The sequence below is a fragment of the Hippocampus zosterae genome, chromosome 17 (assembly GCF_025434085.1).
Source record: "Hippocampus zosterae strain Florida chromosome 17, ASM2543408v3, whole genome shotgun sequence".
NCBI lineage: Eukaryota > Metazoa > Chordata > Actinopteri > Syngnathiformes > Syngnathidae > Hippocampus > Hippocampus zosterae.
Genome location: NC_067467.1, coordinates 11,722,837 through 11,750,163, shown reverse-complemented (window position 1 = coordinate 11,750,163; position 27,327 = coordinate 11,722,837). Strand labels below are relative to the sequence as shown.

The following is a 27,327-nucleotide window of genomic DNA, read 5'->3' as shown; positions in this document are numbered from 1 at the left end:
TGAGCTCTTGGTATTTCTCCAGTTCCTCGTGTTCCTTCTTTCTGATGTTTCCATCACTTGGGACCGCTACATCCACTACAACGGCTTTCCTCTGCCCTTTATCTATGATCACGATATCTGGTTGGTTTGCCATTACCATCTTGTCAGTCTGGATCTGGAAGTCCCACAGGATCTTTGCTCGGTCATTCTCCACCACCTTTGGAGCTGTTTCCCATTTTGACCTTGGGGTTTCCAGTCCATACTCCGTACAGATGTTTCGGTAGACGTTCCATGGCGTTCCATGTAGGCTTTCCCTGCCAGCATCTTACACCATGCAGTTATGTGTTGGATCGTCTCAGGTGCCTCTTTGCACAACCTACACCTTGGGTCTTGTCTGGTGTGGTATATCTGGGCCTCAATGGCTCTGGTGCTCAGGGCCTGCTCCTGAGCAGCCAGGATGAGTGCCTCTGTGCTATCCCTCAGGCCAGCCCTCTCTAGCCACTGATAGGACTTCTTGAGATCAGCCACTTCGGTTATGGTCCGGTGGTACTTCCCGTGTAGGGGCTTGTCCTCCCATGATGGTATCTCTTCCAGCGCCTCATCCTCTGTTCCCCATTGTCTGAGACATTCTCTGAGTACGTCATCCGTTGGAGCCTTCTCCTTGATGTATTCATGGAGCTTGGATGTTTCATCCCGGACAGTGGCTCTCACACTCACTAGTCCTCGGCCTCCTTCCTTTCGGCTTGCGTACAGTCTCAGGGTGCTGGATTTGGGATGGAACCCTCCATGCATGGTTAGGAGCTTTCTGGTCTTAACGTCCGTGGTCTGAATCTCTTCCTTTGGCCACCTTATTATTCCTGCAGGGTATCTGATCACTGGCAGGGCATAGCTGTTTATTGCCCGGGTCTTATTCTTGCCATTGAGCTGGCTTCTTAGGACTTGCCTCACTCGCTGGAGGTATTTGGCCGTAGCCGCTTTCCTTGTTGCCAGTTCGAGGTTGCCATTGTCTTGTGGTATACCAAGGTACTTGTAGCTGTCCTCAATGTCTGCTATTGTTCCTTCAGGGAGTGATACCCCTTCAGTGCGGACTACCTTTCCTCTCTTAGTCACCATCCGACTACATTTCTCAAGCTTGAATGACATCCCGATGTCACTGCTGTAGATCCTGGTTTTGTGGATCAGGGAGTCTATGTCCCTTTCGCTCTTAGCATACAGCTTTATGTCATCCATGTAGATGAGGTGACTGATCGTAGCTCCATTTCTGAGGCATATCCATAGCCTGTATTGGCGATTACTTGGCTTAGGGGGCTCAGTCCTATGCAGAACAGAAGTGGGTAGAGGGCATCACCTTGGTGTATGCCACATTTGATGGGCACTTGGATAAGTGTCTTGCCATTGGCTTCAAGTGTGGTTTTCCACATCCTCATATGTCGTTGTTTTTAACAAAAACAAAACTGTAAACGGACTTTTGCTGAAATGATTATGACTTTGGTGCCAAAATGATATTTACTCTCATGATAGTCCAACTCTTTTGTCACTGTATTCGAATCAAAATCAAAAAAGTTTTTGCAATAATTTTTTTCCAGCATGTCTCCCCATCGTCAGTATGTCTCTCCTCTGACCCGCAGAGAGGCTGCATGGCCACTGATTGTGCTGAAGAGCTATCTAGAGCGCCGAGACGCATTCCGCAAGCTCTCGAAATGGTCTGCGCTTGGGCCAAAACCACTCGGAGGACTGAGAGGCTTCTCTAAATCATGGATATGTGAAGATGACCAGAAGACGAGAAAACTTCAACCAAGGTCAGGTGCTCACACTTCTGTTGAGAGAATTTTCTGTTGTCAGAATTTTTTTCTTCTGCCGCAATAAAGGAAGTGAAAATACTTGAAGAATATTCTTTGAAATGCCTTCAGACCATGTGTTAAATTTGCAGTATCCCAAATCAAGTCACCTGACTAAAAATTCAGCTGCTGGGGGGCGGTCAGGACTAGACCTTTTTGCTACAATCCACATATTTGCAAGAAAATTGACTTCATTTGTTCCAAACAATCTATTCTTTTCCAAACACTTCTCTTGGCTGCACTGCTTCCAGTACATAGATGTGCATGTTGAAATATTATGGATTTTTTTTTTTTTGGAGGGGGGGGGGGTCCAATCAGATGTCAGACACTGCGTTGCCATGTCACACTAGTCTGCCCAAGGCCCTCACAATCAGTCATGTAACATTACTTCAATGATATTAGCAGTGGGCTCTCTTTCCTTAACCAATCCGATTTCAAATAATCCTCACGGAGTCAGAACACTGACCCTTGATGGCGTCAGCATTTTCTTTTTGTCCAATATTCTGCACAGTGGTACGTCTACTTACGAACGTCTCTTCATATGACATTTTCAAGTTCTGAAAATCCTCCTTTCAAGTTATGAAAATCCAAGTAATGAGCGTCCTCGTCATTCGCCCCTCGGGCCATGAGGTGGTCCGACAGTTTTACGTAAATGTGAATTACCAGTAAAAGTGTTCACCAGTCGGGTGATCGTTCACTATGCTGAGGTTTGCCTTGGATATTTTCAAAGGATTGTTCAAAGCCAACAAATCGAACGTTCTCAGATCAGTTCTTTACAAAATGCCAGATAAAAACCACTTCTGAGTGAGAACATGAACTCAAGAGGGCAAAAAACAATGAAGATGCAGTAAAAAGTTAACGGACCGTCATTTTTATTCTTTACTCTATTTCTTGTTTTTTCCATTGTGCACAACACTCATTTATTGTGCAATAATCTACATGCAACGTGTTTGTGTTTCTTATTTGAATGCATTTTTATGCCTTAGGAAACATTTATGTCTGAATTTTGGGGTGGGCGGGGGGTTGGAACGGATTAGGGCATTTACATGGAAAACGCGTCTCTACTTGCAAAATGTTCTAGTAAAAAAAATGTCTCCCAGAACCAATTAATTTCGTAAGTACAGGTACCACTGTATATATATCCTGGAGTTACAATTTCTTAATTTCAAGTTTTCCATCTCATTGCCAATGTGCAGTATGTGAACCACTACACTGCCATCAGATGCAAATTCTCATTCTAGCCTTCCCGAAGGTCACGTGTCTTTCCTTCTCACACATTGCCTCCTTCCACCCGCCTCCCTCGCTCTCTCCCCCTCGCTCTCCTAACTGTACTCTCCTCTTTTGCAGCCCTCTCCCTCACACACTCACGCGGCATCCTCCCCTCTCACTCAGCTCTCCTCCTTCCTCTTCTCTCATCCGCCGGCACATCTCACCTTTCGCATCCCACCACGTCTCGCCCCAACCCTCCCACCTCCGTCTCGTCTCGCCTCCTCTTCCCCCTCTCACCTTCTGACACACACTCACACACACACACACACACACACACATACGCACACACATGCACACACGTGCCAATTGTCAGATTGAGACCAGAGCGACGTTCACTTAACAGTTTGCTGGCGCCTTGCGGCTTCTTGACACCGAGCGCAGCTGAGGAAGAGGACGCGGCCATGGAGCACAGCCACATCTTCCCCGTTTCCACCGCCAACGAGAGTAGCCAGAGCGTCGGGCAGCATCCCTCGGAGGGGGCCCCGGGATGTCCCCTTGGACCGCTGCCTGTCATCTACTACAGCGTCTTGCTGTGTCTCGGCCTGCCGGGTAAGAAACGTGCGCACAAGTCTTTTATGTGCGCCTTTCACCATGGCTCCCTAAAGTTGATTTGTTGTGTGGGGGGGGGGGGGGGGGAGGAGGAGGGGGTGTCAGACTGACCTTGTGGCAATCACACGCGCATGTGTACTTTGTCGCTCGCCGCTTTGATTGCAAGTATTCAGACTTTGCATAAAAGAAAGATTTCAATAAATCCTGATACAAAATGAATGCTCGCTGCTCGCACTGCGACACTTCAAACAGAAGAATATTTGCACGATGTTTGGAATAGCCCAGCTTTGACCTCTGCGACAAGTGAGCATTTGCACCTGATGAATGAATGACAGTGACTTGATTAGTCTGCAGGTAGTGATATCGTCCCACGGCGTGATATGTGAAAGGGTACCCGAGCTGACTATGGGATGCAAAGTCTTGCCTTGCTGTGTGTTCATGTGAGTGACACAGACAGAACCGTGGAGGTCAGATGAAAGAGGACGTTGGTGCAGTCAAATCGCTATCAAAATCACAAAAGCGTTTTTTTGTTTTTTTTATGGTCGGTGGTTGGAATCTTGTGTCCTGTCGATGAGCACGATGAGCACGTAGAAACAGACAACCATTCACCTTCACATTCATGCACATTCATGGAAAAAATGAGATGATCAAGATACTGTAATGCCCTTGCACGTGGGCAAGCAGAGCCAGAGTGACCGACGCATTTTCACTTTATTGAACAGAACAGTCAAACACACAAATACAAAAGAAGATACTGCAGGCTCACACCAAACTATATCCAAACTGACTCCGGCCTCTGATGTCACTCGCTAGGCCGTGCCCCTCAAAGGCACACAGCAATTACACTTTTTTAAAAAAGTGATTTATTTTTCAAAAGCACCAAACAAAAAATTGTGATGATTTTCACCAATTTGCAAAATAAGAAAAAAACACCCTTCATCCAATCACAAAATGGAACAATATGTATTTTTTGTACTTGTGCACTGTTTACAGAGTATCAACAAAAGTATTCTCAAGCAGTGTCAAAATCTGCAAATAAGATAAGAAAACCTACATTTGTCTCACAATGGAACCCGCCAGAGATAAATGAAAAATATGTTATTTCGTGGATCTGATTGATGATATCCTTGATTAGATTCGTGAATTAGGACATTGCAGCAATCAGAAAAATGAACCAAAAAAAATGTCAAATATCGTCCGATTCGATAGAGCCAATCAGATCGATGGCACGTCTAGTTTTTAGTGAAGTGAAATGGATTAGCTCCACCTCAATTGATTTTAATGTACAGTCGAACCTCATTTCAACGTACCCCGTTTTTGTTTTCATCACTCTAACGTTCACATTTCAAAGTCCCACATTCTCCATTTTGCATACACCGAACGTAAAATGTAAACTTCAATATAGCGACTAGATTTCTCCCCACAAAATAGTGTAAATGCCTTCGTTACGACGAACCGCGAGAAGCGATCTGTCTATTGGCCCGAATATAAGACGGTGTTTTTTGCATTGAAATAAGACTGAAAAAGTGGGGGTCGTTTTATATTCGGGGTCTAGACATTATACCCATTCACGACGCTAGATGGCGCCAGACATCAATAAAGCAAATGCTGAACTTGACTCCCTAGGCCAAAGTGAAGCCCTGCCACGAAGAATAAAAATAAAAATAGCGGTAGCACAAAGAAGAAAAATGAAAAATAGCGTTAAGAAGGAAAAGAGAAGAAAATAATCGAAGAGATAACAGAAAATGGAGAAACGTAGTGACAATCTGGAGAAAAGTGGGTCGAAGATCGGCCAGGTTAACCAGCAGCTGAGGAGAAGTTATGATGTCATTTGTATTTCAAAAACCAGAAGCCATTCATTTACGAATGTGATTGCACTGTAGTTTACATATTTAAATGTTCAGATATTAAGATTTGAATGAGGCAAAATAACATGCTTTTTCTCTCAAATATATTGTTATAATCATTTGTTTCAGATGTACTGTAATTATTTTCTGTATAAAAATTAATTTGGTGTTCAAAAAGTCTTTTTTCAAACTTGAGTCTTGAAAAAGAGGGTGTCGTCTTATAATCAGGGCCGTCTTATATTCAGGCCAATACGGTATACAACGCGGGAGGGATTCCCCTCCGTTGCTGAGCAACGTTACTGATTGACTCGTACATTGTTGTACTTCCGGAGGCACGGCGCGCTCATGAGCACAACGGAAGCAAATCTCGCTTTCTGTGATAGCTGGAATTGTCTCTCACTTTTGAAAGGGATGCCCATTGACGAAAGTCGTGCATAAATTGAATCACAAGCTTGGTTACGGAGCAAATTAAAGTGATAAATCCAAGGTATCATCTCTTTAAGTCTCCGTGTTGGGTATTACACGTGGACCACATTAGAGCTGCAGTGCGACATTAAAAAGGCAATTTTGTCCACCAAGGCCGAACAAAGTTTTCTTTTGTGAGACGGTAAAGTCCCCACGCTCACATCATCCCTAATCACTCCCTCCAAGATGCCGCCGGAACAATTGCCTCTGTCGCCGCCAGCGTTTTCTTCCACCCTGCCGCTGCGGCGTCCACGCCAAACACGACGGCGGCAGGCTGTTTGTTTAATCAGCGTAACTCGATAGAGTAATGGAATCCCGTAACGGTTGTCTGAATTAATGGCCGACTTGAGTGCGACGGCCTGATAGTTTGCTGCAGTCAGTGCAACTTATTCAATCATTATGACAGCGCTCATCGCTCTCTAGACGGGTCCATGAATGTTTCATGAGCGGCGGCAGGCAGCGACCCGCCAACCCACGTGGTATTTTACGCTCACGATCGATTGCGGCTGCTCGATTAATTACGACACCGTGTTTCCTCGGTCAACACGCGAGCCCGTCGTTGTCACATCTGCACTTGCTAACCGAGGTCAAGGGAGGTCACGTTGATCGCGCCGATATCATATTAGGTGGAGTAAGATACTCTGATACGATCAAATTTGTTAGCTGCAACCGTACGTTTAGCGCCCTTGTTTATTAAGTCATCGGATTGTGCGGTCAAGGAGATTAATTTGTGACCGCAGGGTATCTAATGGGACTTTAACTCAAACCTTACACAAAACCCATAATGTATATTTAACCCTCCCGATTGATCTGGGTGGTTCACCAGAAAGAAAAAAAAAGAGAAAATCTGGAATTTTCTGTTTCTTTCTCTGCAGTCGAACACGGTTTGGTTTCATGGAAAACACAAATTTCAGACCCAAAAGCGGAGAAAAGTCAGTCTTTTGTCAAAAACATGTCAAGAAGAACAGCGACTGATTCCAGTACCGTATTGGCCCGAATATAAGACGAATAAGTCTTATATTAGTTTTTTGCATTGAAATAAGACTGAAAATGTGGGGGTCGTCTTATATTCGGGGTCTAGACGTTATATCCATTCACGACGCTAGATGGCGCCAGATATCATTGAAGCTAATGCTGAACTTGAATCCCCGAGCCAAAGTGAAGCCTTGTCACGAAGAATAAAAATAAAAATAGCGGTCGCACAAAGAAGAAAAATAAAAAATAGCGGTAAGAAATAAAAGAGAAGAAAATAATAGAAGAGATAACAGAAAATGGAGGAACATAGCGACAGTGTGGAGAAAAGTGGGTCGAAGATCGGCCAGGTTAACCGGCAGCTGAGGAGAAGTTATGATGTAATTTACATTTCAAAATCCAGAAGCCATTCATTTACGAATGTGATTGCACTTTAGTTTACATATTTAAATGTTCAGATATTAAGATTTGAATGAGGCAAAATAACAAGCCTTTTCTCTTAAATATATTGTTCTAATCATTTGTTTCAGACGTACTGTAATTATTTTCTGTATAAAAATTAATTTGGTGTTCATTTTTCAAACTTGAGTCTCGATAAAGAGGGGCTCATCTTATAATTCAGGGTCTTATATTCGGGCCAATATGGTATTTTTTTTCTTTTGTGACAGCTCAAACTATAAAACAACAAAAACAACACTCAGAGGGGTTTTTTTCATCAAAATATTGTTTTTACACGTTGAGTTGAATGTCATTTCCTTTTTTTACAGTCGGTTCACTCCATCTTTTCACAGACTTCCTACCACAACACGTGTGAGGCGCCTAAACCTGTCTGATTTCCAACATGTTGGCATTTCTCTGCCTCATGATTGAACAGAATCACATTTCTTGTCTTGGCACATGCGCGAGTACGGAGCAATGAAATTCACTTCACACTTACAACCCGTGCAAAAAAAGCGAGCCAGAACGGAGAAGCCTGGCAGGTGGCCAAAGATTTTTCTTCGAAAGACATAAGGAAGGGAGAAGGGAACATAGGTGTGGGGGGGGGGGGGGGGGGAGATTGGAAAAAAAAATCCTCTGCGGCAGTGACATGAATAGGAGACATAAACAACAGCGATTCAAAATACTTGCACACGCGGGAGTCGATGGGGTGATCATATGCGTCTGTGTCCTCGGTCACTTGTCGGCAGGCCAAAACACGCCGTCTCGTTGCCATGAAGACGACCTCACTGACAACGACCAGCCTAGATTCACCAACTCACAAAGGCTAATCTTCGATCCAGAGAGACGCAACACTGCGGTCAACTGGCGCCTGTTACGCTTATGTCGAAGCTTGACAACATGGTGGGCATTTTTGCACCTGACCTTTGAGCAAAGTCATGTTAATCGTGCCACTGTAAAGGTGGTTGAGGGTGGCGTTGCAAAATGTGCCGAGAAATGATGACGGGCTTTGAGCTTTGCCTCAGGTATGGAGTTTCAGTATCGTGGGGTCTTGTTCAGTCGGAGAGGCCTGACCCATAACTTCTTCCCGCTGATTTGATTGCAACTCGATTTCAATTACGTGTTTCATCCGGTGACACTCGAACCCCACGTTGTCACATCTGCATTTCACACCTGACCTTTGAAGGGAGGTCGCGTTGATCGGCGCCTGCGTAAGGGCGGCTGAGGGTGACGGCAAATGGGATTACGTGGCGTCAAGTAGTGGGAAATGATTACTGTGTCACACACACTCACGCAACACAAAAAGGGGATCAAGGACGGGGGCAGGCTGGAGTTTTGCCATCAGAGCGGAGACGCGAGATTAATGAGAGACGAAACAGTCAAGTTGCACCTTGATGCCGTAAGGGAGGGGCGCAGGCAAATTCTCACCTTTAATTAATGGCGCCACCTCTCTTCTTCTTCCCCGAGCGTGCTTGCCACAACACGCGAGAGAGGCAGCGGCAGTAAAGCGCGCCGTCCCGGAGCCTGCGATTGAGGGCAGGAATGGATGGCGCACTCACCAACATGCAGCGGTGACAAATTATCCCTTCGTAAAGGAGTCCGGCTCCATTTCAGTGATATTTATATTGTTGCATACTGCGCGGGCCTTTTTGGTCTGATTCATTTTCAAAATGAACCGAATTGTTTGACCTCACTCATTCACTCAACACGCACTCACTTAACATCCATCCATCTTCTTAACCGCTTTATCCTCATAAAGGTCACGCGGGGTGCTGGAGCCTATCGCAGCTGTAGGTGGGGGACATTCTGAAGTGGTTGCCAGCCAAACACAGACCAACAACCATCCACGCTCACACTCACACGTAGGGAAAATTTGGAGTGTTCAATCAGCCTGCCATGCATGCTTTTGGAATATGGGAGGAAACTGGAGTACCCGGAGAAAACCCACGCAGGCCCGGGGAGATCATGCAAACTCCACACAGGGAGGCCGGACCTGGAATTAAAACCGGTACCTCTGCCTGACTTAACATGCTTCCTCATATTCCCTCACTCACTCATTCCGTTTTCAACCTTCCTTCACTCATCTATGCCCAAATCATTTTCACTCACTCACTTACACTCTCGAACTGCGTCGCATCATCAGCACAATTTTGGCGTTGCGACTGCCAAATGAATTAATGCCATCGCAGATGCGCAGGCCTCCAAGTGATGCTTGAAATTTAGCCGATGTGAAATGTCACACCAGTGCTTGGCAGCCACACAATTGTCAACTTCGCAGGGTTCGTCGAAGTCGTCAAAATAATAACGACCGGCTCTCATTTTAGAGAGTCAAATGTCAAACGCGTCACATTGTCCATGAATTTCCAATTGATTCTGTGCTCTCATCGCACCATTCATGGGCATCGGCGTACCTAATGAAACGTCCGGCAAGAGCGCAATGCATCACGGTGATCTCGGCGCTCACCGATTCAACGTGTTTAAATATTCACCCGTACATGCACTAATGATAACCTGTAACCTGATGACATGATAGGCTGTCTACTGTAGTGAGCGCTGTTCCTGAAAGGGTTAATGTGACCATCTCGGCCTACTCTGACCTCTGTGTTTACTCAAACACGTCTTTCGGTACATTTTGTATCGCTGCCCACACAAAAATCTTGAAAGGAAAACACGCACAATGATCCCCGCTGTATCCCGATTCACGCAACTAACCCAATATTTCATTTAACAACAGTTGCACAGAAGGTTCGTGCAGCTCGGAAATCACCTCCAGCTTTTTCACTTTGCAATTTTCAAAGAACACCGCAGTCTTTTTACACACAGAAGCGCTTCCCAAAAATATTTTCTGCCTGAAAAGTACATTTCACTCACTGCCGGGGGATATTTTTACTGGAGTCCAACTCCAAGAAAGTCTCGCCTTGATTGTCTGTAAAATTCATCCTACCAATATGCGCTTCAAGTTATCATTCAGTTCAAATGCATTTCACAAAAAAAAAAATGCACCATAAATTGATGTTTTCAACAAAATAGTTTTTCAAGATAAAGATGGAACTTTATAGAACTTCAAGTTAAATACAACTGAATTGCACCAAAATTTGCGGTGATTCTGTTGCATGCCACCCACCGTTTTAGAGTCTAACTTTTCCAACCAATTCCTACTAAATTGCCATATTATGGAGGAAAAATTGTTCCTTGGCCTAGTTGTTTTTTTCATTCAACCTGTCATGTTTACTGCCCGCGTGGCAAACCGCCTGCTTCCACTTTGTCTGCCAACATGGGGCCTGTGGTAGTGAAGTGCGTTGAACATCCCCATGATGCTTACTTGGAAGGCCAGGCCAGGCGTCAGGCCACTTAATGAAGACATCGCCCGCATTGATTTTCAGTTTAGGCTATTGATCTGCCAATCTTCGCCCGCGTGTCTGTTTGGGGGGGGGGGGGGGGGGGTGGCGGGGGGAGAGTGAGCGGCTGCTAATGAAAAGCAGAGGAGGATGTGAAGCTGCCGCTGCCCTCGTCGCTGGTGCCGCTGCCGCTGATGCTCGAGTGAGAAAATGAATATTCAGTGAAATCAATCAAAGCGAGTTGTGTCCAGTGTGCAATCAGGAAGCAGCCGCAGTACATAAACCGGGGCCAAAGAGGTGCGTGGGAGGTGGGGGGGGGGGGGGGGGGGGCAGGGTTAAGCGGTAGAAGCCGCTAATCCGCCATGCTTGATGTCCACTTTGTTTGAACAGCTGACAACAAACGCCAGCAGCGGCAGCAGCGCAGCTCGGAAACGGCCTCCAATCGGTGTAGGATGTGCCTTCGGGCTACGAACGGTTCCCAATCTGCAACCGCCAACTGGGTCAGCAGGTACCCGGGACGCAGCGGCGTTCGAAGCAACTATCGGACCCAGTTGGAGGTTGCTCAACAGCAACAGCAGCAGTGGCAGCAGCAGCAACAAACAAACTAACTAGGCTCAGTACTACCCTCTTTCTTTTAAAGCACTGGTGTCAAACTCAAGGCCCGGGGGCCAGACGTGGCCCGCCACATAATTTTATGTGCCTCAATTAGCCTCAATTTGTTGCCATGTAAATCTAATCTGCCAAAGGCCTTCGGAATCAGTCTCCTGCGGTCTTGAGCAGGCCGCCAAAACGGACTCAAATGTGCGCAGTGAGCACAGTTTTCATGGGTGGTCACTGTTTTTGTAGTCGCTCCAAATTTGAATTGCCAGAAGCACACAAGCACATTTTTGTCTTTTTTAAGCCACACCACCACGCCTCACCGATCCAGTTTAAGATATCTATGGCGGAAATTTTGACTGCATCGGATTTCCACAAATAGCATTCTGCAAGAAAACGGGGGCGCCTTTTTTTTTTATATATGGATAGAGTTTCTTAAATAAGTGCATTTTCAGAGTTTTCTCATGCTATAGTTAATTTATGTAACATCTATGCTAATTCCATGAGCTGATGTATGTTATTTCACATTATACATTGGCACTATTTTATTTTATTTTTTTGAAAATGAGAGGTTTTGCATTTCGTTGGTACACCTTGTATGTATCGTAACTATATTCAGCATTTCACTCTGTACATGAGGGTTGAAAACAAAATGCAAACTATGCAAACCGACCCACTCTCAAGGACTTGCACACCACAAGAATCAAGGGCACGGAAAATCCTACTGGACCCTCCACACCCTGCCCACCACCTCTTCCAGCTACTTTGCGATGGTCCAGTCGCTTTCAGCTGCTTTAATCGGTGTGAGGGGCGGCCAGCGGGCTTTCAACTATATTGGCATCGGGAGTGTTTCTTTAACCAATCAGATTTCCAATTCATCCTGCTAGGGCCGGTTCGCTGCCCCTCCCTCCCCCACCCACATGACGTCCTCCGATTTCTTGCTCAGAACAAACATGTCTGCACACCTTCATCCATGTAATAGTCGGCATTTTTTTTGAGGATCATGTATTTTGTTGACATGCTTTGTGTTTTTGTCATGAGATAAATATCGATTCTGGAAGTGCTCCTGAAAATATTGTGCTCTGTAAGGTTGTGTTTTAGCCCCGTATGGATGCTTTTTACGATGATGTGGTGGTGGTATTAAAGGGTGTATTTAGTCGGCTAAGTCCCTCGTGAAGGCCCAGGTGCTAAATGCGCGGCCCGCCGCTGATTTCATTCAGTCAAGATGCTTTAAACACAGAGCTCTGGGGCACCGAAATACGCTGCGGTCGCATCAATACTTTATCTGCAGTAAGCGCAAGTCTTCTTTGTCTTTCTATACTTGTTAAACTTTCATTTTCTCTTTGTGCTTCTCTTTTGGGTTTTCCTTTTTTTGTTGTTGTTACACACTCTCTATCCACTCACTGGAACATAGTCATCGTCTCACACTCAAACATGTGCCATCATTCACAGCTACGCATATAATCACGCTCCTTCCCTCAAAACGCTCATTTATCCGTACTCGCTCACATTCGCTCGTTCGTCACTGCCGAAATCATTTTCACTCGTTCAGTAAATCAAATCACTCACTCACTCACTCACTCACTCACTCACTCACTCACTCACTCACTCACTCACTCACTCACTCACTCACTCACTCACTCACTCACTCACTCACTCACAGTCACTCATGCATTCATGTGAATCTGCTCACTCACCTACAAATCAACTGACTCACTCATTCACCAACACTAGCTGATGGATTCATTTGAGTATTACAGTGAAACTCCTCTGCAATGAAATCATGTTTGCCGCAAGAAATTTCTCACAACAGCAAAACTTTTTCACTGTAGCAAATTTGATCTCAGATGTAAACACATACACACATGTATGTGTACTCTTTGTTTTTATTCCAATAGTGCATAAGTATGAGCATACACTTATTTGACACTTCATATAGTCAGTGTAGAAAGAAAAAAAGGGAAAGAAATTGCGAAATTTATGATCTGCATTCACTTTCACTGACATCAATTTCTTGGATAATGTATTTTATTTTGTTTCCTCCATCTTTCATTTTGATCACTTTTACTTGTACTTAGCTGTTTGACAGCCTAAGGTCCGTTTTGTAGCAATTTTAGCAATGAAACGTTCTTGCTGCGCCTGAAACTAAAAATAACAAATACTTCCTGGACTCCTGCGTATGTGTAAAGCAGTGTGGTGGTTGCTGTTGCCGTTTGCGAATGAAGCAGTAGAGGTTGCTGTTGGATTAGACTTCGTTGTAGTGAATCTCGTCGTGAGGCAAGAGCAGAGAAAAAGATTTCGTATAATGCAACAGGGTTTTTTTTTTCGTTGTATGGGGGGCAGGAGAGTGGTAATGGGTTTAATACATGATGATTTTTTTCACACCTGGGGGGGGGGTATTTTCGCCCATGTAGGTTTCGTTGTAGAGGAGTTTCACTGTGCACTCGCCCAACCACTCACTTATTCATGTAAACTCACTGCTTGAGTGACTGACTGACCGACTGAAACCGCTTTCTTGCAGCGTGATCCATTTTCTACGGGCTGAGTTGATAGCACGGACGAGATCGGCGACGCGCTTTTGCCGCCGTCGGCTTAATTAATGAGACGCCATTGATTTGGTGTCCTGCATATTTGCATTGTAGTCCAAATGATCTTTCCTGCAGAGGATCAAATAAATGGCACATTCCCCCTTTACCAGCACGTCTAATGAAGCGTGCAGCCTTTTGTCTTTGTCCGGCAGACCTTCTGGAATAAAATATGCAGAAATAATGAGGGTGTCACGTTGAATCCCTGTGGGGAGATCTGTCTTGTGTCTTTCTTGTCCATTCGTAAACACACTATTACACTTAGACCCTCACAGGGGACCCTTATGTCCTCTTGTTGTTTTGTTTTTTTGCAGCTGTGATGTGCGCCTGCTTTGTGTTTCGGGGGCCAGTATGGAAAGAGTGTGTGTGGCCCTGTTTCCCGTCCGCTTTGACACTTAAAGGGGAGAAAAGGCGGTGAGGAAAAAAGAGCTTGTCATCATTACAAAGTGCATGCGACCTTTAAAGCCAGCTTTGATATCGGCCGCTTCTGCGGGTGTGTGTTGCTGCATTGTCTTTCTCATCCGTCTGTGGCTTTCATCTCATCTACCCTTCCTTCTCAATCACCTGATCTGTTTTTAACTCCCGCTTACCTTCATCGCATTTACATTCTCCCCACTTCCTCATTTCCTCCCGCCGTCTTATTAGCCTTTGGGTAACTCATCGGAGTTAATTTTCCATTTCTACAAAAAAAAATTAATTGCAAATTCTTTAAAGGCTTGGGGGTGTCAAGCTCCTGGGTGGAATCACAAACAAAAGACTGAACATCTGTATTTTGTTTTATGAGGCCGTGAGGAAATATTGATGAGTTCGGTGTTCCCTCGCTTACACCGTGGCTCAACGTTAACACTCCTGTTACAGTCCAATGCCGCTTTTTCAGCTGTGATTTTTAACAGGACCGTATTAAGTCCAAATTTAGAGTTCAGTTTCTGCAGTGTTAATGCCACAACATGCTTGACTGCACTGAGCTCTACTGGAGGAGATGCAGCATAATTAAGAGCCAAGACACACTGCGCTGTTATCCACTGCAGCGTTTCCGTGTTCTAATATTTTTTTTTCCCTCATAGCAGAGAAAATACAAGTCTGTGAGTGTTGTCTGTTTGCCTGTGTTGCCGCTGCGTGTCTTAATTAAGTAGCAGTTTTTTGGCTTACTGCTTGGCTATATTTGTGCTAATTATTCTATTAACCGTCTATGGTGTTTCGTTTTATGTAACAGCATTAAGCTTCGCACAGACGCTCAGTCACAGGGACATTCATTCACAGACCTTCACAGACATTCAGTCACACTCAGTCATGAGAAAGTTACCAACATTTTGGCCGTCTTTTTGAAGCCTTTCAAATGTCATCACGTCCTGAATGCTTAACATATTGACAACACAGTTTTGTTTCTTTCTTTTGACACTGGTCTTATCGGGGGGGATTTAAATTTTGTTGTCACGTTCTTACATATCCACAGTTAGGCATTCACAAATTCACATTCATGCTACATTATTCAGTGAAAAACCCGGCATTTTTTTTTTTAATATGTTGTTGCTCGATATCAGGGTTGTCAAACTCATTTTTGACGTCGTAGTTACCGTTTCCTTTGGAGGGCTGTAATGACGACTGTAATGAGGGTTTTGGTAACAAGAAAATACTAACAACATCTCTTATTTATTACATGTGAGAAGTTGAAATTTTGGTCCAGATTTTAGCCATCATCGTAGAAGTTGACATGTTTGATTTGCTTCCGCGGGCCGCATAAAATGTTGTGGCGGGCCAAATCTGGCTCTCGGGCCTTGAATTTGACACCCATGCTCTCTATAATTTGAGGTAGCAGTTCTTTGAAGGATTCTAATTTGTATAACATCTTTACTAATTCCTTTAGCTGGTCTATGGTGTTTCACATTACATGTTAGCATAAGGTAACTGACTTAAAAAGAAATGTTAATTTCACATTTAAGAAAGAAACACACTTGATTTACTCTTTTAGGACAATTGTATGAGCGAGACAGCAAGAACAGATGCTAAGAAATACTTTTTATGAGCATGTTTTGCCGACAGGTTACTTAGGGTTAACACCCCCGCCGCATTTGTTTCGACACCAGTGGTGCGAACTCGTCGCCTTACTGCTGAGGATGACTCAGCCGGGTTACACAGCCCGGAGGACTCCTGCTGTGCCTTCTCCTTTCTCTTTGCTAAACAACATCGACGGCGCCTCGCCTCATCATTTCGGGAGAGCGTCTAGGCGCACGCAAACAGCACTCGTACATAAATAGACAGAAAGTGGTGACCCTGTGCAAGCAAACGCATACCCACATGTGCACACGAAGCACACAAATGGACACATTCCGCATCCCATTACCCGGCCCACAGGTCATTCTAATGGCCTCTCAGCTGGACGCAACTCCTCTTTTTATACCGCCAGGTACAGTTAGAGGCGTTGCGGAGGGGTGTCTACGTGTCAGCTTACACACACATGTCCGAACAGCCTCGTCTCCCCCATCCCCTCCAAGTCAAAAACAACACGCATACTCCTGATTTGTTTGATTTTATAATCAATTCCCTTCGAAATCAACACAATGCTGTCATCCAAATTTTCCTAATCATCGGTCATGCAAATCTTTTTAAAACTACTTCCTCGTTTATTCATCCTCATACTGTACCATAAGTACGACATTCTCATTTCATACTTGTGGAATTATCTCCAGTGACATTTATGCCATGTGATAAATACGCAATTCTCATTGCATAATTGTGAACCAGTGAATATAGTTATCGTATAGCCCTAACACCCTTAGCAATATCAATAGATTTATTACGACAAAATGTACACTAAAAACAACCCTATAAATGAACCCTTAAAGTTTGCAGCCTCATTTTAAAAGAGCAGCTGCCCTCTTTTTTAATACAGCATAAGCTGAAGAAAGATGGCTTTCGACGTGTATAGTTTGAGAGTCACAATTATGATATTTATCAATTGATATTTTACATGCTTCAAAAAAATCAAATGTTAATGTGATATTGTATTTCGATTGCATGCAGTTTTCTTCAGACATGCTACTAAGTGTACCTCAATGCCCCCCCCCCCCCGTTGAGACCTTTATTTTGCCACCTCATACCTGTAAAATGGCAAGCGCCTTCATCTGCGCCCGGGCCGCCTCCCCGGAGACCACACAGGGGACATCCCCTCATCGAAATGAATCGGAAAGCCCCGCGCGAGCTAGCCTCGGCTAAATGGAAATGTCAAAGTCGCCGTGAATCCCTTTTGTTTGTCACAGGGGAGCCCGAGCAGAATAAGGCCCGAAGCCCGGTGACGGTCAGCAATTCACTGCTGCCATTCCCCCGCAGCTCCGTCTCTGTCCCGGTGCTTGGCGGCCCGAGAGAAATAATTGGAAGGCGGATTTGACAAAGCAAGCGCTTGAATTGAAGGTCAGCGCAATTGTGCAGGAATTTTTAATAGAGCTCATTTGGAAATGGTGAAGGGTGAGCAAAAAAAAAAAAACTGGGACACATCCAATTAAGAACCTTCTTTTTGGAGCAAACCGTTGTCGGTAGTGCTTGTTTTTGACTGTTGACGTTAGTCTCAAAACAATGCTACAATACTACGCTAGGTTTGGTGGCCGCTGTTCCACTCAAGTCCTGTAGGTGTCGTTTCAAACTATCATCGACTGCCAAACAAATCCAAAAGAAGACATTTGCGCCTCTGTCGCTCACCTGGTTTGAAGGTGTCTCGTTTGCTCGTCCATGCACAAAGCCAAGTGCTTTGAGTCGAAAGGGAATTTCAGTGAACCACATGAAAAAAAAACCCAAAACAATCTAATGACTTGTTGATGAAGACGTAGTCAATAACGCAATCAATGATTCTTTCACCACAGGGAAATTTAACATGTGCATCGTGTCATCATGGTAGTGCGCGCGTGCGTGTGCATGTGTGTGTACGTGTGTGTACGTGTGTGTACGTGTCCTTTGCAGTGTCTCCTTCAGCCTGGCAAGGACATTGTAACTGGAGCTGCATTGGTAATTTGTAATTAGCTGATAGCGGCTGCGAAATGCGATGTCGAAGACTTGAAGATGGCCTCTTTTAATCCCATCTGGGTTCTATTACCAAACAGGGCGGCAGTGCAGAATGCACGTGCGCGCGCACACACACACACACACAACCCATTTTCAGCTAAGTGCATTTGATGCTGGAATGCAAATCAATGTCAAAATGCATCTTCATCTGTAAAAAAAAAAAAAAGATAGGCGTCATGCTGCGCCAGCACGTTGGGGGATTCAAGTTATGCAAGCAAGTGTTTGTTGTGTTCGTCGATTTGCATACATTCTGAATATAAATTGTGCTTTTTTTTTAAGATGACGCCTTTGAAATGAGACGCGCGCACACTTTGTTTTATGAACATAACATAACATTTGTTGAGCAAGTAGATTTAGCAAGATTAACCTTCCCCTCGTGAGAATTGAGTCGCATTTCAGAGCGGAACAAAACGCAATGCAATTAGGACAAAACAGATGGTTGACATTTTGGATTGGGTTGTATAAAATGTCTGTCAAGTGAAAAGGAAATATGTCTTCTAAATTTGACATCACAGAGAATAGCGCTGTTAACAACTCTGTCAAATCTGAATCATTCCAAAAAATGCCAGGATTATAAAATCATGAGGAAAAAAAAATACGCTTTTTTTTTTTTCATTCATTCATTCATCTTCCGAGCCGCTTGATCCTCACTAGGGTCGCGGGGGGTGCTGGAGCCTATCCCAGCTGTCTTCGGGCAGTAGGCGGGGGACAGCCTGAATTGGTTGCCAGCCAATCACAGGGCACACAGAGACGAACAACCATCCACGCTCACACTCACACCTAGGGACAATTTAGAGTGTTCAATCAGCCTGCCATGCATGTTTTTGGAATGTGGGAGGAAACCGGAGCACCCGGAGAAAACCCACGCAGGCAACATGCAAACTCCACACAGGGAGGCCGGAGCTGGAATCGAACCCGGTACCTCTGCACTGTGAAGCCGACGTGGGTTTTCAATTTACCGTCCTGCATATGCACTTTCCAAAAATGGCAAGCTCTCGTTTGTCATACTTTTATTCAGACCAAATAGATGATATAGCTCCAAATTCATCTCGTCGCTCCAAATAAAACATTCAAGTGTGTTGCTTAAGCGTCCACTTACGAGGACGTTTCATCAAGTAAAAAGATAATTCTTTGTTTTTACACTCATCAGGTCCCAAATAGCCTAAATATCAAAGAGAAAATAAAAATAAAATAAAAATGTATGCCTTGCAAGAGTTCGGGTCTTAGGAGGTTAATGAAACGCTTCCTTTTGGTCATCGGCAGTTAAATAAAATAAATTCAATGAGCCGCGGCTGAATGCCACTGAATTTAACGTTGCTGTTAACGTTGTACAGTGCCGTTTTATGAGATCGCCTATAAATATGAGCATCCCTCGGGAACCCGCAGCGCAGACACCGGCCTCGTTTTCTGCAGCCTGCACGTGTCAGTCATTCTCAGTGAATGAATTCAGACGGTTTCTTCATGCAAACTTTGACTTTGGCTAGTTTGACGTTGTCAAGATGATGTAAGCATAAAAGCGAGGCCGGGTGACATGTCAGGGCTTCACAAACAAACAAGGCAGTCATTTGTAGCGCTGGGCGAACGCCGCTCCTCCTGCCTGCTGCACATAAAGTTATTGCGGCCATAAATCTTCAGGGGGATTTCTCTCTACCTGACAAAAAAAAAAAAAAAAAAAAGAGGGAAGACTGTCCAGAGTGATGGAATATCCTTGCGCTTTTTTGGAGAAGCTCCCTCGCCAGAGGCAGAGTGTTGCTCGTGGCTAACTCGGTAGCCTGGGGGAGGATGTCACGCTTCACCTTCACTTCCTCTTTCTGTTTTGCTTGTTCTCTTCTTTTTTTTGTTCTTCATTGAAACATTTTGCCAAAGGCACTGACAGTTTCTCCTGCCATGACATTGCAGGTGTACTTTGCATATGGAAGCCCATGGGCTTTGACAGAATGTGGGCAGATTTCATCGCTCACTCATTCACTTTCATTGTCTCTCTTAGTAGTCAGTTGCCAAATAAAAAAATGCTGTTTAACCCTTTCGTGAACCCTGTCATCTGATAGCGTGATAAGCTGTCCACTGTAGTCATCGCTGTCCCTGAAAGGGCTCAAAGTTCAGAATCAGTTCCTGAATAAAGTGTGATTCTAAACATCATAGCTGTCAACTTGTACGTTTTCCACTAATTTTATACATGGTTTTTTTTTTAATTATTTCAAATCATGTACGCGTATTACATCTTTTATACAGAAAAAAAAAATTGTGAACCGATCTCATAAAGACCATTTTGGCTCAAATCCAGATCGTCTCACCTGCTGGTAGCCAACGACAATGCCGTCGTCGATCGCTACTATTGTCACGGCAAACCAGCAAAAAGAATCCTCAATCGTATATTTTTTTTCATCGCTGCGTACGGTAGTATTAATAAAGCATGATGTGCGCATGAGCGGTAAGGCGTTGTAAGGTTTTTTGTTGCTTTGTAAGTGGAATCGTAATCATTTATAAGGGCAGCTATTAGTCGAGGTTGACAGGTATGAAACATACCGCATCATCAGAATAATCTACATACAGATGACGTGTTTGAATGTGAAAGCCCACCAGCCACCATCGAGACAAATGCAGAGCCACGCCTACAAGCAGGGTGCCACTCTTGGGATGGTTCGATGTTGCGTTTCTTAACCCTGCCAAAAAGGTCTTTTGTAAAACTCGGCAAAGCAGGATAAATTTTGCACACACAACCAAGGTAAATTGGCTGGACTGGCATCATACTATTCACTGTTCTTCTTAGGAACATCGCAGGTCAATCGAACAATGTAGTCGGACAATCAGCAGTGGTTGTGTTAAAAACGAGTGCTAAAAATGTATCTAATGCTATTGCTAACTTGGTTCCCAGTAAAATACAGCTGTAAACAAGTAACATAAACATATTTACCGCATACACTAGCTTGATTGCTCACCGTTCCGAAGTCCTGCTCTCATTTCGTACAGTCCTGGTATTGGTAGCAAGAGCCACGAAAAAGTGCCCACAAAGAGGGATAATCATCCTCCACTGTTATGCTCAACAACTCCGCAGTGTTGTGAGTTCGTCCAAGACTCATCCGAACATTTGCTTTGAATTTGTCATGTTTTGGCTTGGGACCAACAGGTGGCACTGTAGGGCTTCCCCTGCAGCTGCACACCTGTTGGTCGTTAGGTAATCAGTTCTATAAAATGACTCCCGCCCGAACACTCTTTGTCGGGTCATTGTTGCGGTTTGCTACTATCATGTTGGTTTGCTTGCAACTGTCATGTTTGTTTCTGTCATGGTTCTGTTCCTGTTAGTTTTTTGCCAAAGTCATGGTTTTGTTTTGCTACTTTGGATTAGTTTTGTTCTTTGGACTTTGTTTGTTTAGGATTTCGTTTTCTGTGTTTCATTAAATACAATTCGTCAAGTTGACCCTGCTCCTCCCTCCTGCCTGCTTTTTGGGGTCCACGTGACAGACTTTATATGTAATCAGGTCCAGTGTTAGCGTTTAGGGCAGGGGTGCCCACACTTTTTGGACGGCAGATCTACTTTTCGATCAATTAACCTCCCGGGATCTACCCTTACCGGCACACACACACACACACACACACACACATGCACATTGCAGCCTGTTAACTATCACACGTACCGTTTTAAAGTGATTCCCTGGACCCTCCTAGATTCCTATTCTTTGACTGTGCCCTCGGTGAATTGTACACTAAGCAAACTCTGAATGAGAATAATGACGATAAAAGATAGAGCGCAACAGTTCTGATCACAAGCTGCAATTGCAGACTGCTGAGCGCTAACAGCTTCCGGTGACGTAATCACACGCCTTCGTAAATTCAAGATTTACCTGCTTTATTTTATTTTTAAAATATTTTTGGGTGAAAATGAGACTGATAGGATGATTAGGGTGCAGCGTACATTAACACAAAAAATATATTAGTGACATGTACAAAGACACACAAATGGTTGTTTGTTTGTTTTCTCCTCGACACTCCTCGGATCTACTTGGGACCTGTCTTAGATCTACCGGTAGATCAGGATCGACCTAATGGGCACCCCTGGTTTAGGGTGTGTGTACAGAAGTACGCCTTGACCGCTTTTGTATTGTTTATGTCTGTTTGCTAGCGTAGCATGTTCTCTCTTTCAACGTAGCTGCCAACTAACACCCTAAATGTTCTGTTTTCTTCCTTCCCCTTTGCTGCATTTTCCAATCACCATTTCAACTTTTCGTGTTATTCCTTGCACTAATTGCTGTCGTCATCCTCATTACAACTTCCCCTCTTTGCCTTCACCCTCCTCAGCCAACATCTTGACGGTGGTCATCCTGTCCCAGCTGGTGCTGCGTCGTCAGAAGTCGTCCTACAATTATCTGTTGGCGCTGGCGTCTGCCGACATCATGGTCCTGCTGCTCATTGTTTTTGTCGATTTCATACTGGAGGACTTCATTCTGGCCACGCCGCTGCCGCCGTATATAAACAGCGCGGTGCAGGTGCTGGAGTTCTGCTCCATCCACACGTCCATCTGGATCACCGTGCCCCTCACCGTCGATCGTTACATTGCCGTTTGCCACCCGCTGCGCTACCACACCGTCTCCTACCCGGCGCGCACGCGGAGGGTGATATTCGCCGTCTATATTGGGTGCCTGCTCTCGGCCGCGCCGTACTACTGGTGGCCGGAGCTGTGGCACAGCTTGCCCGCTGTGGCGAGCGGGGGCGGCGGCGAGAAGGACATCCGAACCGCGGCCCAACACGTCCTGGTGTGGGCTCACTGCGCCACCATCTACCTCCTCCCCTGCGCCGTCTTCTTCACCCTCAACGCCGTCATCGTGCGCAAGTTGCGGCGCCGCCGCAGCTGCTTCCGCATGCGTGGCTACTCCACCGGCAAGACCACCGCCATCCTGCTCGCCATCACCTCCATTTTCGCCGTTCTGTGGGCACCTCGGACCCTCATGATACTCTACCACTTCTACTCGTCGCCACCGGCCTCGGCGGGCGGCGGGCGCCTGCTGCACATGCTGACGGATCTGGCCAACATGCTGGCGTTGCTCAACACCGGCGTCAACTTCTTCCTTTACTGCTTCATCAGCAAGCGTTTCAGGGCCATGGCGGCCAACGTGCTGCACGCGCTGGTCCACTGCCGGAAGCAGCCGCAGCCCTTCTATGCCAGCCACAATTTCTCCATCACGAGCAGTCCCTGGATCTCACCGGCCAACTCCCACTGCATCAAGATGTTGGTGTACCAGTACGACAAAAACGGGAAGCCTATTTGTATTTCCTCTTGAGGGCTAAAGCTCAGTTGTCAGTGGGGCGGGGGGAGAGAGGCAACATCGGGGCTTTTGTCTCCTTGGAGACCATCCCTGCCTGCACGGGACTCTTTGGGAAAAGGTCAGCCTGCACGGCGGGAACAGCGGTGGCACTTAAGCTAGCTTTGAGCCGAAACAAAGCGTTACGACAGAAAAGCGTGCGACGGTGACAAAAAGTTGTTCTGAATTACAATGCGGGAACCAGTATCTCTTTGCAAAAAAAAAGAAATAAATACAATCTACAGACTCTCGAGCTCATCGTCGCCCAAACCACGGTCCGATGGCCCCGTATGTGCCGTTTTTGGGTCGCCATCTGTACCGGCGGATTCATAGCCCCATGGGAGGCATCAACGGCTTTGGTGCTACGAGGTCACCAGTCTATGAACTATGAACACCTGCTACTTTATGTGCCAGAATGTTTCAGTAAGTCTGATCAGGGGCGTACTCGGGCACAGCCCCCAAATTGGCGTGCCCAGTCGTTATCCTACAACAACTAGTTTTAATATGCAGAAGAGTCTTTAAGAGCCTTTTTTCCCCCTCCCCTTTTGGTGCTCGCTCTGAAAGTAACAAGCTCGTTGTGACAACTGTGTATATCGTCGGTCCAATATGTATTCACGCTAGACTGTTACTGTAGCTTCACAAAGATGTTCAGCAGTATGGCTATGAGCTAGTTATCGTCGTTTCCAGTATTAGAAAGAGGAAATTTCTGCCATTAGTGGATAGTCCTCCGTGAACTAATAATGGCTCTGGATGATTTACCATCAGCCATTATCTGGATGAATATAATGAATGTCATCAAACGTCTTTTTAACCCTTTATTGGGGTACATTTGAACAAATGGTTTGTACTTTAAGGGGCCAACACGGTGCCATAGTGGCTAGCAAATCTGCCGCGCAGTTCTGAGCTTTGGTTGTCAAATCTCGGCGCCGCCCAGTGTGGGGTTTGCATTTTCTCCTCGACTTACTTTGAATCGAAATTGTCCTTAGGTGCGAGTAGGAGCGTGAGTGGTTATTTGTCCCGCGATTGACTGGCGACGACATGTGAAGGGTGTCCCCCGAACTCTCACTCGTCACGCTAATGAGGACAAGTGCCATAGAAGATGGATGGATGGAAGGTTTGAATGCACTCTGTAGCGGTACGAACCAGGTTAGCGGTCAACACAGCGCACTGTACGAAAGTGAAGTGGGGGTGCTTGGTTCACGGTGGGAGCGATAGATGAGATTTTTGGGCTTACGAACTGTCTTCATTGAATGACTGCTGAGTGGAAATTTATTTCGCAGCACAGGAAGGTATGCTCGGTTCTGCTCACACTTTGATTTATGTGGATGACCTCAAGTCTGTTATCTGTAATTATGACTTGACTGCTGCATGAGCAAAGGTAAGGAAATACATTTTGGTTACGTCGCAAACCGATGAATGCCAATTGATTGATGCATTTGGTGAAAAGGTGTCATTTGGGACAAATCCCGGCCCTTCAAATTTGTTTCTTCTATCAAAAGAAAAATTGCCTTCCTCCACCCACGATCAATGGTGTGACTTTGATTTTGTTCTCATGCCTCCCACTGGCTGATCAAAGTTGAGACCTGTTGAGGCACATCTCTCTCAAGTGTCAAAAGAGTTTCTTGAGATTGCAAATGTCTCTTGCAGAAAGCCTGCATTCATTCATCCATCTATCCATCAGTCGCCTTGAAGCCGAAGATTGTTTGACGTGGGCTGATTGAGTTGTGGTCTTCAAATTCAAACATACTTTCACATGTTAAATCCAATTTGGCAACTCGTGATGCCAAAAACCTTGCTGCCACGCCAAAGTATTCTTTTTTTTAAACTTGTAATAGTGACTGCATGTTACCATGGTGAAGATGCCGTTTGTATTATGGTGCGTGTCACCATTCAGCATGGCGACGTATGTTTTAGAGATATTATGAAATGTATTGAGTGTTTTGTCCCGGAAAGACGACAATCCAAATGATCATGGAATTTATTTTTGATGTAGGAGAGTTGCGCACGTCTCTGTCCTGGCTGCTGGGGACAATATGAAGAAGGGAATGTACTTAGTCCGTCAAAGGCTCTTTGACTCATGAATACAACATGTCGGTGGAAATACAATTTTCCATGTCTCGCTAAAGAGCAACAGTTGGGCTCATGTGGTTCCCGCGGCTCTTTCCATCAAAGATAACGGCCTACCCCCGACCCCCGCCCCCCACCTCCGTTTCTCCTCAGCCGCGTGTCGGGATAGATGAGGAGTTCGGCCAGTCCAATCGGTGTGTTTTTGTTCCACTCAAATTGATTTTCTTCCAAATTACAAAGCGAAATGAGGGACTTTGGCTTGCCACCTGCTCCTCTGCTTTCCTCCTGTCGTTCGAAGCGCACTCTTTGCTTCCACTTCATGTCTAAGCCACCTGCGCAGTCTTTATTTTCAACTCCCCTCGTTATCCGTTGGCTGACAACCTGCACGGCTAAAAAATAGAAAAGACATATTTTTGGACAATGTTCCTTCATTTTCTTATGTTTGATTCCCCCAACCCCGAATATTATTTATGTGGCAAAATGTAGCATTTTCAGCTTGTTCCTGCTCAGAACACAAGCATTGTAATTTTTGCCCATCACATGAACATCACCTTTAAAGTGCGGTAAATGTCCATCAGTAATTCTGATAATGTGGCGTAGCTTCCAACTGATTGTCTTTTGGATCTCACATCACATTCAAAAGGTTGAGCTGAGAAAAGTGCCTGTGAGCTTAAGTATGTAGAGGAGCTGCACCAAAAGAAAAAAAACAATCGGCAGTCGTCATTTAGTGGGGGACTTCACCTCCGCTCCCTCAAAGTCATCCCAAAGCAGCGGGTCATCGCATTTCATTTAGCACCAGGGAGCACTTGCGTTACATGCGATCGTCAATGTTGCCGAATGATTCGGTGGTTGTCCATTAAAAATTAAATCACACACACACACAGGCACACCAAAAAAATGATTCGCTGAGCCCGAAGAGCTCACAGCGGCTCGCAAATAGGTAGGTGGATAATGTTGGGGGAATCACCTGCAGGTGTCCCTTTATCCAGAAGCAGGCGGGAGGGTGTGTGCAAGAAGAACGTGAAGTGTAATTTGGAATTCCCTCTCTATTCCTGTAGGTGGCCTTAGAATGTCCACCTGGCGTCAGTGACACGATTCTATTCTATATTTGCGGGTCAGGGAGAATTCAGCTTCCGCGTGTACTTAAACCAAAGAATGTAGTGTGAAGTCTGGACCCTATTTCACTTGGTCGATTAGCAGCCCCCGAGGGGTTTCCTGGCCCCACCAAGTCTGGGGCCCCCTCCACGGGACATGCTTTTGCAGTTGGACCTCATAACCTTTGGTGCCCTCGGCCCCACCAAGTCTGGGGCCCCCTCCACGGGACATGTTTTTAAAGAACTGGCTCTCATAACCTTTGGTCTCCTCCGGCCACACCGGGTCAGATGACATGTTACTTGCTTTGTTTCTGGATTTGCATGAGAGGCGTACCTCCCTGCCTCTCATTATCATATTGTCTCTATATAATCTCATGAATGTGTTTCTTCGGCGCGGCCTGATAATATCTGAGACTCACAGGAGCCAGAATCGATTCCACTCTGACATCGGTAGAATAAAATCTTTTCCCAATCAGCCGTGGTCCCTGAAGTGCTCATTCGTCGGGAAACTGCCACCGATCACCGAGTGTTTTTGAAGACCAGCGAAGCAGCAAACACCATATACCACATTTTTGGCGTCACGAACAGGATTCGTGTTCTCCAGGGGACCGTCCCGTCCGCTCTCTCCGCGAGCATCCAGCGGCCAGCCGACGACCTGTTGTGAGGTGAGTTGCTTGCACTCAAAGTCGCCGCAGCATGCTCGCTCTTGGAAAGGGGGGGAGGGAGCGTTGTCCCCCGCACGGAGGACAGTTAAACGGATCTGATGGGGCCACGGCGGGCTCCAGGGAAAGTTGTCTCTCCTAGTCAAAAGCCGTCATAATGCGACTATTGAAGGGGGAGTGGCCCCAAATAGAGACAGCGAAAGAAAAGTAAAAATAAAAACAGGAAAAATAAATAAAAAACAATAAATAAAAACAGGAAAATAAATAAAAAAAACAA

General features: G+C 45.4%; 1 protein-coding gene across 1 annotated transcript; it reads left to right on the top strand.

The window, feature by feature from the left end:
* Positions 1–2,877: 2,877 nt before the first annotated feature.
* On the top strand, positions 2,878–24,189 carry gpr139 (G protein-coupled receptor 139). The gene is made up of 2 exons (XM_052049551.1): positions 2,878–3,635; positions 22,227–24,189. The coding sequence occupies exons 1-2, from the start codon at positions 3,488–3,490 to the stop codon at positions 23,204–23,206; spliced, it is 1,128 nt and encodes a 375-aa protein (XP_051905511.1). The 5' UTR covers positions 2,878–3,487; the 3' UTR covers positions 23,207–24,189.
* Positions 24,190–27,327: the final 3,138 nt, after the last annotated feature.